General features: G+C 39.4%; 1 protein-coding gene across 1 annotated transcript in view; it reads left to right on the plus strand.

Annotated features, from left to right (window-relative positions):
• Window positions 1–805: 805 nt before the first annotated feature.
• The window catches only part of LOC121954616 (cilia- and flagella-associated protein 46), a 74226-nt gene continuing 56450 nt past the window's right edge, over window positions 806–18581 (plus strand). The window contains exons 1-16 of the mRNA XM_042502246.1: window positions 806–854; window positions 955–1076; window positions 3758–3889; window positions 4200–4264; window positions 5139–5303; window positions 6749–6872; window positions 7356–7450; window positions 8742–8879; window positions 9070–9169; window positions 9574–9672; window positions 10128–10318; window positions 11455–11680; window positions 12039–12156; window positions 15185–15305; window positions 15836–15960; window positions 16120–16238. Of these exons, the coding sequence (XP_042358180.1) occupies window positions 806–854; window positions 955–1076; window positions 3758–3889; window positions 4200–4264; window positions 5139–5303; window positions 6749–6872; window positions 7356–7450; window positions 8742–8879; window positions 9070–9169; window positions 9574–9672; window positions 10128–10318; window positions 11455–11680; window positions 12039–12156; window positions 15185–15305; window positions 15836–15960; window positions 16120–16238 (1989 nt within the window). The remainder of the gene's footprint in view (window positions 855–954; window positions 1077–3757; window positions 3890–4199; window positions 4265–5138; window positions 5304–6748; window positions 6873–7355; window positions 7451–8741; window positions 8880–9069; window positions 9170–9573; window positions 9673–10127; window positions 10319–11454; window positions 11681–12038; window positions 12157–15184; window positions 15306–15835; window positions 15961–16119; window positions 16239–18581) is intronic.

Raw genomic sequence — 18581 nt, forward strand, 5'->3', positions numbered from 1 at the left:
GAAATGACAGTGAGTAGTTTCAACGCCAGCTAGGAGTCAGTGTAGAGAAGTGTTGGGGAGCCCTGGATACGGACTTATTTTGTGTAAATTTGAAGTCATCTTGAAACTGTACACTTCCACTGGTGGGTTTGAAAGGCATATTTCCTATGAAAAATTGCCAAAATCACATCACTTATCCAAACCATAATCTGTAAAAAGTCTTTTGCATTTTCCAGGGCAAACAGACTAATCTTTCATCACCACTGTGTCTTCATTAAAAAAACAGGTGAATTGATAACACCACAGTGGTGCTGAAACGTTGGTTTGTTTGCTCTATTAGGCTGTTAAAGATAAGATGATAATGATGATACGTGTGCTCTGGTCCCTTCCTCATTGTGTGTATGTCGTGCCAACCCTTTTTGTCCCAGTCAGTTACCGTATTTCTACCCGCCCTCCGGTTGCCTAGTAACGTAACTACATACATCCCATCCATGCTACAAACACGGATGATGGGATAGCACAGGTCTGGCATTTCCGTCGCGTTATTCGTTCACCGAAGAAAAGTGTCATATTAACATAAACACCACATATAATGGAAGGACTTTTCTAACGGTTTAACTATTACATTCTTGCTGACAAGATAGTTCCACACACCTGTACCGTTTTAATGCGTCATTGTGGTAGCGTTAACATTAGCGTTACAATTAGCGCCCGTAATTAGTTTCGCGCTAACTAACTAGCTAGTAAGCTAGCTAACGTTAGCAAACAGTCACAACTCGCTATTAGCTCGAACTTACTAGCTTACGCCGGTTAACTTTCCACTGACATGGACCTGGATATTCGTCAGTATCTTTCTAAGGCCAAGGAACAACAAGGTTTGTGATGTGTTAACGTAAATTTGAGCTGCTGCTGTTTGACAAGTTGTGAAAGTGCACATTCACCGTGTTTAATGTCGTGTAACGTTAATGTATGTAGACTGTGGAGCTCTGCAGTCAGCCTACCGTTTAATGAAGGACGTGTCAGCAGCTGGAACCGGTGAACGAGCTCCTCGCATTGACCCGGAGTTGTACGTCGTGTGTGCGGAAGCAGCTCTACAGGTGAGGCTGAGGCAGGAGTGATTCACCGCCTCTTTATGTAGACTTTTGTCAGCACGCAGTCAGCAGGGTCGAAGCAAGAGTTTTAAACAGTAGGTCACGAGTCGCAGCCTCTGGATAAAAGACTCCAAATGAGTGTGTGACTAAGGACATAGGTGCTAGAGGACATGCTGTATTGTCAGACACTGTGTGTTATTTCTAGTGAGAGGAAATCATGTCATCCAGGAAATATGTCTGTCTCAAACAGTGGTGGAATGTATATAAGTATATTTACTGTAGCACTGTTTTCAAGTGTGTTTTTGAGGTATCTGTACTTTAGTATATTCTTTTCATGCCACTCTACAACATTTCAGAGGGAAATGTTGCAGATTTTACTACATTAATCTGAAAGCTTAAGTTAGTAGTTACTTTAAAATGTAAGATTTTTGCATTGAAACATAATAAGAGTTCATAAAACATGATTTGTTTTGTCTTAAATTAAACTACCCAAGAGTTTGTAAAAGTGCAGCCACAACTATCAGTCAAACAATCAATTAGCTGATAATGAATTGGCAATTTTTAAAAATTTATTTTATTTTTTATAAATATTTAAGTCGTTATAATTTGAGTTTGGAGTCCCTTTTTAAAAATATTCTAAATTTTCCTGATAATACTTTAAACATCATTACAGGTCTTTTACTTGTATCGGTCTTTTTAAAGTGTGGCAGTACTATTTTTACTTTAGAAAAGGATCTGAATAGTGCTTTGAATATTGGTCTTTTATTATCACTGGGTTAGGATAATATAATCACAGTAGTGCTTTAGCAGCAGCACAGAATGTATACCACGTAACTTTGACGGATAGGGGCTGTTTGTGTTTGATCTTTAAAAAAAACCCAAACAAATACGCTCACTAGATTGGAATTATTGATATAAATCATGCACGTTTAAGATCTAACTCTTAATACCAAAAGTGCCGATGGCAGTGCTGATTAAATCTAAACTGCAGCTGAAGTTGTGTTTGCTGTACTGAATAGTCCAATAGAGATGAGTGAAACTTTGACATTTTCGAAAAATACAACAGATAGTTATGAATTCTCTCACTGGCTTCATATAGCACACATTGGTCTAATGATGTCATCGGAGTCAGCCTGATGCCAAAATCCTCTGTTTGAAAGATTGATATGAGACAACGCAATGCTCTGAATGTGCCTGCAACCTCGCCTCCCTAGCGCTGTGAGGAGTGTTTTCATGTTGTGAGGAGTTCATGACTGCTGAGATGTCGCATAAGACATGACGCTTCAAGCGTTCTCCAAAAATGAAAGATTCACATCTGTCTGTGAAAAATGTGGAGCTCATTTATATCAGTAAACGCCTGCTACTGGGATGATATGTATGACTCTTCTTCTGTGGAAGTTCTGGAATTATCACTGACGTTATTGGCATAAAAAGAGGATTTATTTGGTTTGACATAAAGTAGGAATTAGATCCTTTTGGGATTGTTCATTGATCAACTGCACTGGAAATAAAAACCTCTGCAGGACCCCCTCTACCAGAGAAGCCAAATCACACATTTCATGATGTCACTGTTTTCGTACAGTACCTTCAGTTAGCTAAATTTGGCTATTCTCCCAATCGGGGATGATAATGAATATTCACTAATGTAGACAGAACTTTCCCGGGGCAAGGGAAACATATTTGAATAATGAAACACAGTGATATTCCATAATGTGATTTGTTCTTTATATCATACAACAAGTTTTTCTCAGTGCAAATGCAGCATGGCTTGAAGTCTGGGGCTTATTTGAATACTGAATCAGTCCCCATCCTCAGCAGAACCGCACCACAAAATTCTTCAGTTTTCTCAAGAAGCCTGAATATTTCTGTTGCACAAAGACATGTTCTAACACACTGATATACATTTGTGTTAAATTAACTTTTTCTAAGATCTTCCAGCTTGAGAAAGAATTTAGTACTTAATGATGACACAAATACACTCTACTTGGAGTACATTGCTAATGTGGACAGATTGTGAAGTAAATTGCAAACCATGAGACTCATTTACACACTTTATGGGTGCCTGAGAGCTCACCGGCTGCATGTAGATAAGTGTAGATTGTGGTGCATATCCATGTAGGAATATGGATTTGTTTTGTATGCTTTCTTATTTTTATTTATTTGTTCTTTTCTTTTGTTTTGTTCAACTTGTACTTTTTTCCCCCTTAGAATAACTTTTGCAATTTTATTTATGTAATTTGTAATTATTATTATTATTTAGTGATTTTTTTGTTATATATACACATGTGTAAGAGACTATAGGTAACATTTTAGGTGGAAAAAAGTTCAATGAAATATTATTTAAAAAAAAAGATAACACAAATAAAAGCTGACACTATACGAAATATCTATCACAGGATTATCTCCCCCCCAACAGTTCCTTGAATAAGATGTGTGAATTTATTTAACAAGTAGCAAGGGACAGTAAATACCACTATTCTAGTGACATACTCAATGGCAGCAGCCTGCAATTAGGATACGTTTTTGTCATCCGTGAAATAAATGTGCATCCCACATACATTAAGCCATTTCTGAATTGTATTAATAATGCATCAAGCCTAGACAAATGCTGTTGACACAACTGCAGATTATGTTAAAATATTCATTTAGTTTGGCCTTTGTGCGTCTTCTTTTTCTGTGTTTTTCAGCTGGGTTGTTTGGAGATAAGCACAGCGTGTCTAAAGATGTACTTTGAAGGGAATCCGCCGGCTAATCAATTTTTGTGTCGAGCCTACCTCTGCCAGGGCCAGCTGAAGTCTCCGCCGGCCACTGGGACTGTGGTGAGGACAGTAAATTGGACACATCTCCTCAGGGGGGCGTTGTGTGTACTTGTGTGTCTTTGCCAGTGAGACACACAGTTACTGTAGAGATATACTATACTTATTTGCACTAAAAGCGGGTGTACTTGCTTTGTAAACCACTTTCACAAGTGATTCTTTAATTGCTCTGTCTTTTCTCAGTCGAGTGCAAGTTTTTCTTGGTATTTTATCAAACTGCGGCCTTTATTGAAGAGTTGGTTTGTCTCCTTTTTGTATATTTGAATGATGTGACAAGGTCTCGCTTCCCCTTTTCCATTATTTACTATTTTAGGAAGACTTTGAAGAGGCGGTGCTGTATTTTCTTAAAGCAATTGAAATTTCAAAGCAAGACCCAAGGTATGTAACCCCTCAGAAGTGCCATTAGCTTTGTTCTAACAGTGTCAAGAAAGTTGACCAATTTATTCCATGTACACTTAATCATCTCTGATAGGTTACACCTGTAAAAACACGTAATTAAAATGAAATATTCACAACGGGGGAATGTTTTTTAGATATGATAGGTCATCAAGGTTCAGTCTGCTGCATAAAATATATGCTGCAACATGAAGGTTTGATTTGCAAAAAACATTGTTGAAACATAACATGATTCTTCATGCTTCACCCTGACCCAGTATTCACAAGCAGATGATATTCGGCATGCTTTCTTTTAACTTTCAGCAGCCGAGTGGAGGTATCTGTGAGCGGAGAGAAAAGGATGATAAATATAGATGTAATAATAGAAATTGAGAAAGTTCACTTGTTCTTTGCTCTGAGAGATGTGTTGGGAGATAGTGGCTTAGCATTTGCAAGCAATCAGTACTGAATTCCTCTTCTAATGAACTCATAACCTGTCAATAAAAAGGGCTGAATGAGCAATCTCAATTAACACCAAAGGGAATACATATCTAATACATCCAGCCCAGACTAATGCACAACATACTCTCTGGTGAATAAATTAGCTGCACTCAAACAGTCTGTTCACACAATTTGCTCTAAAACAGCGCCTCAGATTCATAAATTTCCCTCATTTTTACATAGAAAGGCTTATATGGTATGCTCTCCGGAGGCTCATTGGACAATAGTTAATCCACACACATTTGCAATTCACAGAGACCCTCCATACAGAGTTGACACTGAATTGAGTTGTGCTAAGGGATGAAATGGTTTGCATGTGCATCATATAAATAATTCAGCGCTCTCCGCCAACCGATTTTGCATTTGTTTCTTACAGATGCTTCTTCATGGTGTTCAATGCGTCAGTGCTGTACTTCCAGACAGTGCGTCCTCTGCTGCAGCCGGGGCGGTGCCTCCACCTCGTCCCCTCCCTCAGGCAGGTGGTCCAGAGTCTGGAGGAGGTGGTGGACCAAGACCACAGCTGGAGGGCTGAACTCATGATGCAAGTGACCCCGCAAATGCTCTCTTAGTTCTCTTTCATGAATAAGCAGTCCTGATTCTGTCCACTCTCATGCTGGAGTCATGGGGATGACACACAGAGATAATTACCAGCAGTTCATTTGTGACCACAGCTCTCTGGTCCCCGAGTTAATTTCTTGCCTTATTTTCCTCAGTGGAGTAAAGAATTGTTTTAAAATTTGACCTAAAGTAAGCTGTTGTATCATATTCTCCCATGACACCTTAAGCTCAAATGTTCATTATCTTTGTCGCAGGGGACAAAATGTCCCATTTATTTATGGTGTGATGCCAGTGATACAGCCAGCCAAGTTATCAAAGGGAACATCACCACCATTTATATGGATTTCCAAAAAGCTCTGATGTTAAATATGGTTGATTGAAGAAATACATTTCTCAGTGTATGCTGTATTGAGAGAAAGCTCAGTTCACAGCCGCAAAATCTGTTCTTCCAAGCTATCATTCAGTGTGACTGTAGGTGGGTTTCCATAACCCTCAAATTGCGCAAATTGAAATGGTGAGTTTGAGATGCGCCCAATGGAAACACCTCAAATTAATTAAAAAAAACCCAAACTCCCATTTGTTACTTTTTTTTTTTTTGGCTTGCATGAGGTGGTATTTCAGGCGATTCGAAAAAGCCATATTTCCCAAAAATGCAATGACAACACCTTCTTTGCTCATATAGGTCACATGATGCTATGGCTATGTACTTGTCGGTAGGAACTGGCTCCCTCATGATGCAGCCGGCGCTACAAGAGGTGTTATTGCATTGCATAACTCTTCAAAAGTTGAGCGGACCGTTCGAAAGTTTTGAATTCCTCTGTGAAATCGTGGATCATCACCTGGGCTGTCCCCACGTAAAAGGGGCTCGCCTTTCCATTATCGCTCGAAATCACGCCTTCTTGTCCTTGGAATGTAAATAATGATAGCTAGTGCAGTGGCTGCAATAGAAATAAACCTCCAGCGCCATGCTTTTTGGAATGTTATCGCCAGAGGAGAAGTCGCATAACGTCACATAGTGGAAACGCATTTGTTTTGCAATTGTGTTTTATCGACTTTTTGAAAATATTGCTTGATTTTTGCGCAAATCTGTAATGGAAACCTGCCTGTTGATGTATTTGGAGGCAAGGAAGAAGCACATGCTTAGAAAGTGCGCTTAGCTTTGAAGCCAATTTTCATAGGGACTAATCTATGGAAACACAAACAAATTTGAAACGTTATAAGACTCATAAAGAGAGCTATTATATTAGATTGCATTGGATGTACAGTATCTACGATTATAAACAGTACTAAACATGGAACAGCATTGTGCTGTGGAGACTGCTGTAGAAAAACTCACATAACCAGTGTCCATATGCTGTGGAAATATCCCAATAACCGTTTCAAAACACTCTTCCTCCCCAGTCTCATTTGCCTTCTGTTTCTATTTAGGCACCTTATCAAATGTCTTGTGGACTCGGAGAAAACAGAAGACGCTGCAAGTTTCGCCAAAGTTACAGAAGAATTCATTAAGTCATACAGCCCACACCTTTATCCAAGACTCTTTACATTACTGGTAAACGGCATTTCTTTTTGACTTACTAAAATCTTTTTTGGATGTATGTTTTAAGACTTTTATAGTAGCATTTATTGGGGGAGTTTACATATCCAATGACATGCATGTCTCTCCATTTTTTAAAAATTAAATAGGAAAATCAGCTTTGTTCTAACTTTTGTGGCACACATTTTAAGTCTTTTTTATCCAAAAACTCACTAAAGAACATTTCCATTTTTGATCTGTCTGAATACCTAAAAATCACCAAATCTATAAATACGTACCCCATAACCCTGACTAAATCTTTACATTAACTCTGACTCTAGATTTAACCTCTTCCTAACCTGAGTTTATGTATAAAATCCATAACTAGCCTTGACACTGGCTATGTGTGGACCACTTTTCGTGCAGTTGATTAAGCTTAATATAAAGTAGAGACATTTAAAAGAAAACATTTTGGAACCATAAACAAAGAAATCTCTACCTTTACTCTTCTCTTCCAAGGTACAACACAAGCTGATGGAGAGTGATGTCCTCACTGAAATGAGCAGGCAGTGTACCACCCTGGAAGTCATTTACAAAATGCAGCAATTTAAACAGTAAGGAAACCCTCTGTGTGACATTAAAGTAAAGGTTGATATCCTTCTGCTGTGAAGTTACTGCAGGATTTGTTTTGCAGAAAGTATTTTTGTTCTGTCATGATGAAAGCAAACCCCATCCATCTGCACTTAAGATTAAAACATTGTAGCTGTAATTAAAGAAACAGCCTTTGATCTGCTTTAATTATGAAGGCAAGAATATGCATCGATTGATTTTTTTTGTTGTTGTTTGTTTTTAAAATTCTCCCTTCTTGCACTAGAAGCAAGTTTAGTCGTAACCTTTACATCATAACCTTATTAATGGTCAGTGATGATTTGTTAAATTGCCATTCTTTATTTGTAACCTGCAGAGTGTATGTTTTTTTTTTTTTTATATGCGGCATGTTTGCTTAAGCCGTAGGATTTACAGAGGGATATTGATGCATTTTTGATCCTGAAGGTTGAATGCTTTCAGCTAACTTCGAAGCTCTTCAAACTTGATCCACTGGCTCTTAGCTTAGCCTGTGGCACCCTACAGTGTGCAAGCTTATGTAGCTGCCTGGTACATTAATGGTATAGTGCCATGGCTTCTGGTGTGGCGCACTACAAACCCAGTCCCAGCCCCCACCCTCTCTCTGCAGACAACATGTCAGAGCGCCTTATGGCTCTTCATCTCAGCTTTAAACACTGGAGGCATGATTCGGTGTGACCTCGCCATCGTCTGCATCGTATAGGTTATTTTGCCACAGGTTAAGGCACTGTTTGGTGTGAGTATCTTAAGGGGCAAACTAAATTACGGTTGCATGCGTTCTCTTAGAAGCATTGATGTATGTATATTAACCCTTTAAACCTGAGCAAATTGGTTTGATTTCTGAGTAAGGCAATGAGCAACTTAAGAAGAAATGACCCAAAAATTAGCAAAAAGAAAGAAAGAAAATTACCTGAAAATCAGACGAAAAAAAAAAGTTAAAAACATGCAAACAAACCAGAAAATGACTATATATATATTCTGTAACATATTTTGAATATAATAAATACATTTAGGGCATATTAGGGCAGTCAAATGATGCATTAATTACAGACCTTAATCACATTGTGATTAACACGTTTACACTAACAGCCCTACTTTTTTGGATCATTTTTTAAATATTCTCTCTCTGTCTCTGTCCTTGCAGGTATTTTCTTGTTACCTTTTACCAATTTCTTGCATTTTGCTCATTGCCTTTTTCTGATGTTTTTGAAGAGAATTATCCAGGTTTCAAGGGGTTGATGTACATAGACAGTTTTTTAAAATTTGTATTCGTGTTTGCAGCAGGCTGGAAGACATAAATGAGGATGAGCCAACCAAAGAGGAGCTTGTGCAGATATTTCACCTCCTGTTAGAATGTACCAAAGCATCTGCCTCCTCCAGTCCTCTTCAGAGCCCAATGCCCATCCAACCAGCCGACAGGTCTGTGACCCAAAGTGTCCTAAACAAATATCCCACCCATCAAGCTTACCTTTGTTGCTCCCTTTCCTCCTACTAAAACTCTCCGCTACCAGTAAACCACATATGGATATCCCAAGGGCAGTACATGGCTCAGATTACTGTACTGACGTGTTGTGGACTGTATAAATTATGTTTTATCTGGGATTTGCAGAGTTGCCTTCCTCCTGGAGTTGGCTCTGCTGGCCTTGCAAGTGAAGCATCAGGAAGTAGCAGTCGAATGTCTGAAAGAGCTAAAGTCGGCGCGAGGGGCTGTGAGTGTCCGATATTCTCTTAAAACCTCAGGCAGCAGCGTGGCTCCATGCTGTAACTGTACATAAACATGCAAATTTATGCATGGAATTTGACATCCCCTCTTAAGTAGCCACTTGACAATAGATGAGATTAATTAGCTGAGCTCATGCCCTAGAGCTAAGGAGACTGCTGTACGTTTGATTCCTTTCAGCAATGTAGATTTTTTTTTTTTATGTCGTTTTTATTCATGAATGTGCCATTTTGCTCTTATACACTTTGTGAATTAAGTGAAAGGATAACGGAATTTTAAACACTGCTTGTGTAAGAACTTTTGGCATAATATATGAGTGCTTATTTGTTGATGCGTCATCCTGTCCTCCATGCACTGCCTTAAGATGACTCTTAAAATCACGTGTCTTTTCAGAGTATTGGCCAGCACATAATAATGGAATGCGTCAACTGTGAAATCAGCCTCCTGAAGAGAGACGTGAAGATGAATGACTATTCCAAAGCCGGTGTTGAGGTGCTCGATCATATGTCTGAATTATCAGCCACGTGTTTCTTCCCCGTGTTATGCAGGCAGTGGATCCATTGTCAGGGTCTTGATTAAATCATATTTTCTGTAATCTCATTCTTTGTTTAAGGGTAGTGAATCCAGAAATCCCCCTTATTTGAATAGGTGTCCCTGCCTATGAAGTGCTTTATCAGTTCGAGTTTCAGTAAAGAAGTTTAATTATCAGAAACCTGCAATCGCCCCAATATATTTCAAGTTTTACCTCTCTGACAAGAAAAACAATTCTTGAGGGAGGTAGGATCATGTAATCTCATTTTGTACCATTTAATATTTTGCTGTGAAACCTGTCAGGTTAAAAAAAATTGGCACCAAATATTCAATCCGAGTATACTTGCCAAATGATAGAAGTGTTATGCTGTCACTGCTACAGGAGAGACTTTCAATCTGTAGTTGTTATCCCACAGGCCCGGCTGAGGGAGATAGGCAAGCTGGATCAGTGGCTGCAGACTGCGGTGAGGGAGGGGGACCCTCAGGCCATGCAGGCAGTGTGTGCTACCCAGTGGAGCTTCTGTCTGCCCCTTTTGCAGCATAACCTCAGTAAACTCATCAAGACACCTCTGCTCAGGATGGCCCAAGTGCTGGAAGACATGCAAAGGTTTCCCAGTTTCTTGAAATTACATGGTGTATGTGTGAATATCTCTGGGCTTTCTGATTTGTTTTTATTGCTATGTTTGCACTTCACAGAACATATGTTTGGCTGGGCATGTTTTTGTTTTTCTTTTTTTGAGGTCAGGCGGATTGTATGATTTTTAGATTTGATGAGAAACATTATCAGAAGTGCAGTATATCTATACATTTTAGATTTGGATCAAGAAAAATTCTATGACTATATGCTGATTTATGATAAGAAATAGAGTGGCAGTGGCTCAGGAGCTAGAGCCAGTAGCTCAGGAGGTAGAGCAGCTCATCCACTAATCTTAAGGTCAATGATTTCATCCCCGGTTCCTTTCTTCCGCATGTGAAGTGTCCTTAGGCAAGATGCTGAACCCCAAAATGCCCCCGATGACTGTGCTAACGCAGTGTGGGTGCGTGTGAATGATTGAATCATGAACAGGTGGCACCTTGTATGATAGCGTTGGCCAACAGTGTATGTATGTGTGTGTGAATGGGTGCATGCAGTATTTAGTATATACTGTTAGTAAATAGTATTTTTTAATTTTATATGTATATATATATTTTTATATGTGTGTGTGTTTGTGTGTGTGAGTGATGATGTGGCTGTATTTTTAGCGTGCAGTGATTCGGTCATATGATGGTTAACACCTCAGTACCACACATTACCTATCACACAGAGAGGTCAATACACACTAGTTTCAGCGCATCAAGAACATTTACAGAGCAAACAATACACCATTCTGTCACCATTCAATAAAAAAATTCTGAATATGTATATAAAATAAATATAAATGAATAACTTTGACCAGCTTCTTAAATGCTAAGAGTTTTTACTGGTATGTCCATTTCACATGGAAAAAAAATTTAAAAAATTCTCGTTGACAATTTTTCTACGTCCAAACTTTTCACATCAGTGTGCATCTGATCGGAAAATTTTAATTATGGCAGCATCACACAATCATAAAATTAGTGAGCGCATATGCTACTGTGTGTGGGTGGGTTGGGGTGGGGTATTTTGTTATCAGGCCTGCAGATTTTTTTATTCATGTTAAAGATTTTTTATTCATGTATAATACATTATTTCATGCTGGAAGTGTCTGTATGTTGTTTTCACAGTATGTTACTGGAGATGCGCTGTCAAGTCCACTCAGAGATGGCAGCAATTGAAGAAGAGGACGGGTGCCTTGAGGCCTCTTTGACTCACCTTCAGAAAGCCACGCTGCTGGATAACGGGACACAACAAGAACGCCTGTCATCAGCTCTCCGCCTCCTGCAGCTCAGAGGGACCCTTTACCAAATGCCCACCCGGATCGAGGATAAAGCCGCTATGCTTATGCAGCAGGTTTGTAGCCCATCTGTGTCAGACAGTCTAACATAACAAAATTAAATAGTTCTTCCATACTTAATAAGGCAAGACCTTGATGCAAAATGCACTCAGCTTACTGACAGCAGTCATCAGTAGGCACAGTGAAGGAGAGGAACATCCCATCCCCCCAGAACATAGCTGTTGTTTGATTTTGGGGTGTTTAAGTCAAATCACTGTAAAGGTTAACTTATTTTGTATGCCATAAGATAAAAATTCAGATTGTTTTTGTGTATGATGGTGAACTTAAATGCACACAGGAGTGTGCCTGCTTAGAGGATTGGAAGTCATGGCTACAAATTAATTCTGACATCCGACCCTTCCCTCTCTGCCTCAGGTCAGGGACATGCAGCCCCAAGACAGGACAGACTGTCGTCCCATCTTGGTTGCTGTGGGTCTCCTTTTGGCCCCTGATGATTTTCAGATGGTGCTGGATGCTGACAACACCTCCAAAAGTAAAGATGTCTCTTCCTCACTTTCAGTTTTTGCTAAAACACAATTACAATTGCTTTAAGGGAAACGCTGCTGATTTCAAACACCTTTGTATCATAACAATGTGGTTAGTATTTATAAATGAACTATGGTAAACTTTCCTCCATCTTACCAGCCCCTAGATCTCAAAGCTCATCTCTCAGATCTGCTGGATGAAGCATTTTACACCACATAAAAGTGGATGAAGAGAGAGACCCACCCCCTCTCTCAGCTAAAGGCCAAACTGATATAATGGTGAAACTAGGCAGTGCTGATTAAATATAAACCAAGATTCTGTTACTGTATTTCCTATTTCTCACCTACAATGTCTGTCAAAACATATTTTAAGTACACCATTTGGCAGGAAAACTAGAATTTGTTAACACGAATTGGTTGCCACTCTGTTTTCTGTATTGTAAAAACAGACGCTTAAAAAACCAAGATCAAACACTAAAACTGTTGCCTAAAATATCTTTAAAAATATATTTTGGTGTACTGTTTGGGTGCCATACGAGACTTTGCTAACAGGAAGTGGGGGCCACACTGTTTCCTGTTTTGTAGACACAAAGGGTGAAAGAAATGAGATTAAATGGTAAAACTAAGAAGTACAGATCAAATATAAACCAAGATTCTCTTACTATATTGACTTATTCTCACCAAAAATGTCTCCAGAAACACAATTTAAGTGCACCATTTGCCTGTTACTCCAGAATTTGTGAACAGAAAGCGGTCATCATGCTGTTTCCTGTGTCTCAAAGGGTAAAAAAATTGAGGTCAAACGGAAAAACCAAGCAGCGCAGATCAAACATTAACCAAGATTTCCTCGCTGTTTTACCTCTTTCCCATCTTAAATGTCTTCAATAACCTAATTTGGTGCACCATTTGGCTTTAACGTGAGAATTTGTGAACAGGAAGTGGGTGTCAGACTGTTTTCTGTATTTTAAAAACAGAGGTTAAAAAAACTTTTTAAAACCAAGCACTGCTGATTAAATATGAACCAAGATTGTGTTACTGCGTTGCCTATTTTTCACCTACAATAACTTTAGAAAAGAGCAATGTTTAAATTACTCAAGATTGTTTGTATTTGCATCTTTCTACTGTATAGACAGCTCAGTTTAATGAAAACATCATCTTTCAGGCAGTGAGATACATCTTTAACACATCTCCCACTGCAAGAAGATATTCACTTGTAGATAAAGCTTAACACACACTTGATATTTACCGAGCCTTTTGCCCCTTCTATGTGCACCTAGAATCACACATTTCATATAATTTTCATAAACTGACAGTTTATTGGCCTCAAAGAATATACCCAAGATACTCCTTAACTGGTAAAATGCACTTTTCTCCTGAAAGGGAGGAATGAGAAAACATGAGTATCTGACTGTTTTATGGCATCAAACGATGTTGGGGCAAGGACTGGTGGTTTTGTGCTCATTATACTTGAATTTAACATTCGGTCAACCGTAAAATGACCTTAGGCTTGTAATTTTATTCTTTTGATATAAGACCTGCTCTGCTCTGAGCCTCTGCTGAACCAGCTGCTCGCTCCCACCTAGCTCTCTCTCTCTCTCTCTCTGTCTTTTTTTTAGCGATCTCAGCACTCACCGTGGTGGCTTTAGTACACAGCACACACAGGGTTTTTGTCATCTTCTTTGAGGTGTAATTCAGTGAGTCTTGTTGCATTAATGATAATAGGCATACAGATCAGGATATATTATAAATTACTAAGTTCATTCAGGAGTATTTCAGGGTAATTTCTTTTCTGTACTCAGTGATCTGAGACAAATCACCAGTTGCAGAATCCACATGAAAGGCAGTCTTCTGTGCTGATTGTGTAATGGGCTGCTCTGTCAGTAAAGCAGGCACTGATTACGAGCAGATTGCGAATGCAAACTGGATGAATGTCACCGTCTTATATGTAAATTTGCTTCTTGGTCATCAAGTCTGGACAGAAGGTCTTTGAGTGGCCGTGTAAAACTTTGTTGCCAAGTTTTGTAAAACTTCTCAGAGAATCTAGTATGTGTTCCAGTGTACTGTAGCTCACCGCAAAGCCCCATCGACTGTGTGTGCAGTGGATCATGCAGCAGAGGGGCCTGAAGTCAGGGAGTGCCTTTGATCTCAGACTTATTCCAGGCTCCTTGGTCCACAGCATCAAATGAACATTCAGTAGTCCTAATGACCCAGGAAAGTACTTGCCTCAGCCCTTTGACAGCTCCTCTTCCACTGCAGGCATGGGTTAAAAGCTTTGGTCTGTAGAGACACCTCTTGTTTTTGTCTATAAACCTCAAGCATTCCCTAGTTGACAACACTTAACCATTGTGTTCAGAGCTTCAAAGCCCGCACACCAAGAATCCCTCGAGACCAGGAGGTTTAATTAATTGTAGCATGTATTTTGCCACAATTTTGTATCATCCCACAGATGCTCATCATCGAGAGATGTGTGCATGAGAGTGCGTGCATTTGATTCCTCAGGGTGAGCACACAGGAACTGGAGCATTTTGCTTCTTTAAAACACTCCAGTCAAAGTCACAGACCTCTATTTATAATTCAGTCCATAAAGCAGATGCTTGAATACCCCTGCTGCTTCAGAGAGATCTGAAAAAAAATCTGCAAGATGCTTCTTTGTTGTGTTTTTGGTCTTACCTGTCTAATCTGATTACGCTGTTGTCAGTGACATTCCTGTTTGACAGAGTTGGCAGTTTTGGAAATGGGCCGTTTACTGTTGAAGTCTTTTCCTTTTATGTACATGGAAGTGGCATAATAAGGCTATTTTTGTAACTCCCTCGAAAGGATTCTCACTATGTATATTTGTGCACATTTAGTCCATATTCTGTGAATAACAGACAATCATTTAGGCCCAAGGGATTGTGTAACAGAATGAGTTTTTGTTATACTTGCTGGAAAATTGTACTGATTCATTATTCAGAAAAAATGCAAAAGCTTCTCCAATAGCATTAATAAAGATCGACTTATGTATTCAGTCCTCCAACAATTGTCTAGTTCCCGTAGGCAGTCTTGGATCTGGACCAGTGGCTCAGCTCGCTGCAAAGGCTCAGCACCACTCTGCATCTGTAAAGAAGGTGGAGGGACATCTGGCCAGACAAGGAGATGACACAGACAACACAGAAAGGTGTGTGTTTGTACATTTACATGCATTAATTGTGGTTATATGTGCATGTGTATGAATACGGGCGAAAGTCTGTCTTCTTGCCTGTGTAAAGTTTTAGTAATGACTTTTAGCTGTCTGCCCTCCCAGATACCCAGTTGGAAAATTACCTCTATAATCAGCCTTGTTGGATTTATTACTGTTTACTGTTACTGACTATTATATACTAATGAAAGTTTGATCTATATGTCCTCTCTGCAGTTAAAGATTTTGTTTGACTAAAGGAGTCTGCAACCTTCTATTACATCTCCTTATTCATAGCGCATAGTTGAGTTCCTGTCTGCCAGTTTCATTACAATAAAAAAGTATGCACATCAGAAATTGCCTGTTTAATGGTCAGGAGAGAGCATTCCCCAAAGGAGAAGTTTATTATTCACAACCCTGCTAACAAACAACCGTAGATCATATACAGTGTGTTTTTGTGCCGTTGCCCTGACCTCCACCTTTTAAAAACAAATCATCTTCAAGTGTTCTTTATTTCTTGGCTGCTCCAGGTTGAAGTTGTGGGCAACACTGGTGAAGACAGCCAGGAAACAGGAAGTTTGGGACGTGTGCCGAGCTGCTTGTCGATTCTGTTTGCTTTACGATGATGGGAGATGGAAGAGTTCCAAGACTGACGGTAAGATGATAAATGATCCTCAGACTGATGGTAAAAGAACAGAAGTATTCCTCTAATACTAGAATGCTGGGCATGAAGTTGTCGTAGTATAAACTCAAGGAGGGGAAGACTGGTTTAATTAATAGAAATCACATCACATGTTTTGTCAATTTGATCCAGACTGTAGAAATTCGGAAGAAGAAAACTCTGCAGAATGTCTTCACGGTTCCAATGAAAGCCAAGCCTGTGTGAGGGACCTGCTGCGCCTTTTAGCTGAAATCTGCTTCATCAGTGCTGAGGTGTGTGTTTAAGAACTCCTAATACACACACACACACGCACGCACTTTGCATATGTTCTCACATTATTAATCCATGGTTTGACATTACTCCTACTATATGAATGCACTTGGTCTACTCAGTAGACTTTGGTCTGTAACATCATCCAACTGTATTTTTTTGTTGTTGTTTCATCATTTGATAATGTTGTAATCCTTAAGATTTTAGTCCTGGTTGTTGTGGCGACACCTATGCCTACCATGCAAACAGCAGTTTTACACTCTAGCAAACATTCCTTGAGCTTCTATTAGAATCTTTTTCAGAAAACCAACTGGTGCATCTATTTATAATGCAACCACACAAACTCACAATGTTTAAATAAAGAAGTCAGCCAATAAAAAATGCAACTGCGATCTCTTTTCACACAACAGCAGGACACAGTAAAAGGCGTTGGTTGTCTTGCTAAAGAGTTGTTTGTGTGCAGCCTGTCGCCTGCAGTTATTGATCAAACAGCTCACTGTGGGTGCTTCTTCTAGTTCCATTAGTGCAGTGTTGTTCGTTTTATAGACTATTTTTTGATGAATGATCACGGTCATCGCTAAGAATGGTGATGAATGAAAGTGGGGGAAAATAGGATTAAATCAGCAATTTTTATTTTTACAATTTTTTATTGATTTTTTTATCCCTGAATTGATATAATTCAGATACAGAAGGGGTAAGAAGTTGGCAATTTTTGTTGCAATCGACAAGTGGCGTGACATCTTACCTGTCTCAATAAAAAACAAAGCCAAAGCAGAAAACAGAAGAAAGGAGAGGAGAGGCGAGAAAGTAACTGAAGGTTCAAGGACACAAACTTTCACCTGCTCAAATAGCAACTCAAACTCAGCCGGCGTAGCACAAACTCCCTGCCAGATCAGCAAAATTTCTGTTGCTGCGGTTACACAGGTTAGACCCAGGCTGCTTCGAATCTGGGCACTGGGGTTAGCACTGGCTGAATTCAAGCTGCTACAGCTGTTACTAAGTCCATCCCCCGAGCTTCTGCTCACCCAGCGAATAGTCCTCTAATAGTGTGAAGAGGTAGAGGGACTACGGGGTTGGTTGTGATTACATTTTACCCATTTTTAAATACTGGCAACAAAAAAAGAGAATAATTGGGGGTCAATGTTGATATTGTAGCAGCCAATATAAATAAATCAGTGGACTTGCATAGCCCCTTCATTTTCTTCCAACCACTAAAAGTGCTTTGACAATTCATTTCACATTCACCACTTCACACAAACATTCATACACCGATAGTAAAGCCTTTGGGATCAATTTAGAGTACAGTATCTTGTCCAAGGGTAATTCTAAATATGGACTGAAGGTGCCTGGGATTAAACCAGTGATCTTCCAATTGGTGGGTTACTCTCTCCATCTCCTGAGTTCCAGCTGCCCTCTTTTCTCTGCAGTATATAATGCCACTAAAATATGTCAGAAAGACTGACGTGCAGTCTTTTTGGAATATGCCTCAGTCTGTAGATGTGGATGGTGCAACTTTTTCCCATGGTCTAGCATTGAAAAGGTAAACAAAAAATCACAATAAAAAGTAATATTGCATGGGAATGGATGCAGAATCACTATACAAAAAAAAATCACAATATGTATCAAGTTGGCAGCCAAGTATTGTGACAATATCAAACCGGAAGATAAGCACATATTCCCAGCTCTAGTGATGCATTCGCTGTTTTCTTGTGGTTTCTGTACAATAAAAAATCACCAGAAAAGGATAGTAAGTAAGTAAGTAACAGTAACTTAACACAGCTCTGGTACTTTGTACAGAGTGTTGGTGAACAAGAGGCTGAAAAATGAAGCCAATACGAAAGTGCCAAAAACTGCATTTCATCTAGTGGCCACTTCAGGCTGACTCCAAAAAAAAAGAGTAAATCCCCATAGACACCCATGTTAAAATGTCCAACTTTACGGCAGAAATAAACATGATTGCAGACTGGTACAAACAACAGTTTCGGTCTCTATAGCTAATTTAACATTCACGACATCTTTACATGGGGTATATGTTTTTCTAACTCACTCCTTTACATTTCACTAAGGCCAAAAATTACACATATTTATGCCACTTGAATGACAGTGTGTCTGCCATGCGTCACCACCATAGACTGTATATAAAGATGGATGACATGCCCCCACTTAACCCTGCTATGCTTAAGTGAAGCTAAAATATCCTGTATACGACCTTTGCCGTCTTGCACTGGTAACATCATTCAGAGCTGGAGTCTGGAGTAGCGATATCTGCAATGGAGAAGTTCCTGCCAAAACACCTGTCTGACCAATTGCGAGCAGCACCATTGAATGCTAGCAGATGGACTGGC

This window comes from Plectropomus leopardus, chromosome 15 (genome assembly GCF_008729295.1).
Source record: "Plectropomus leopardus isolate mb chromosome 15, YSFRI_Pleo_2.0, whole genome shotgun sequence".
Classification (NCBI taxonomy): Eukaryota; Metazoa; Chordata; class Actinopteri; order Perciformes; family Serranidae; genus Plectropomus; species Plectropomus leopardus.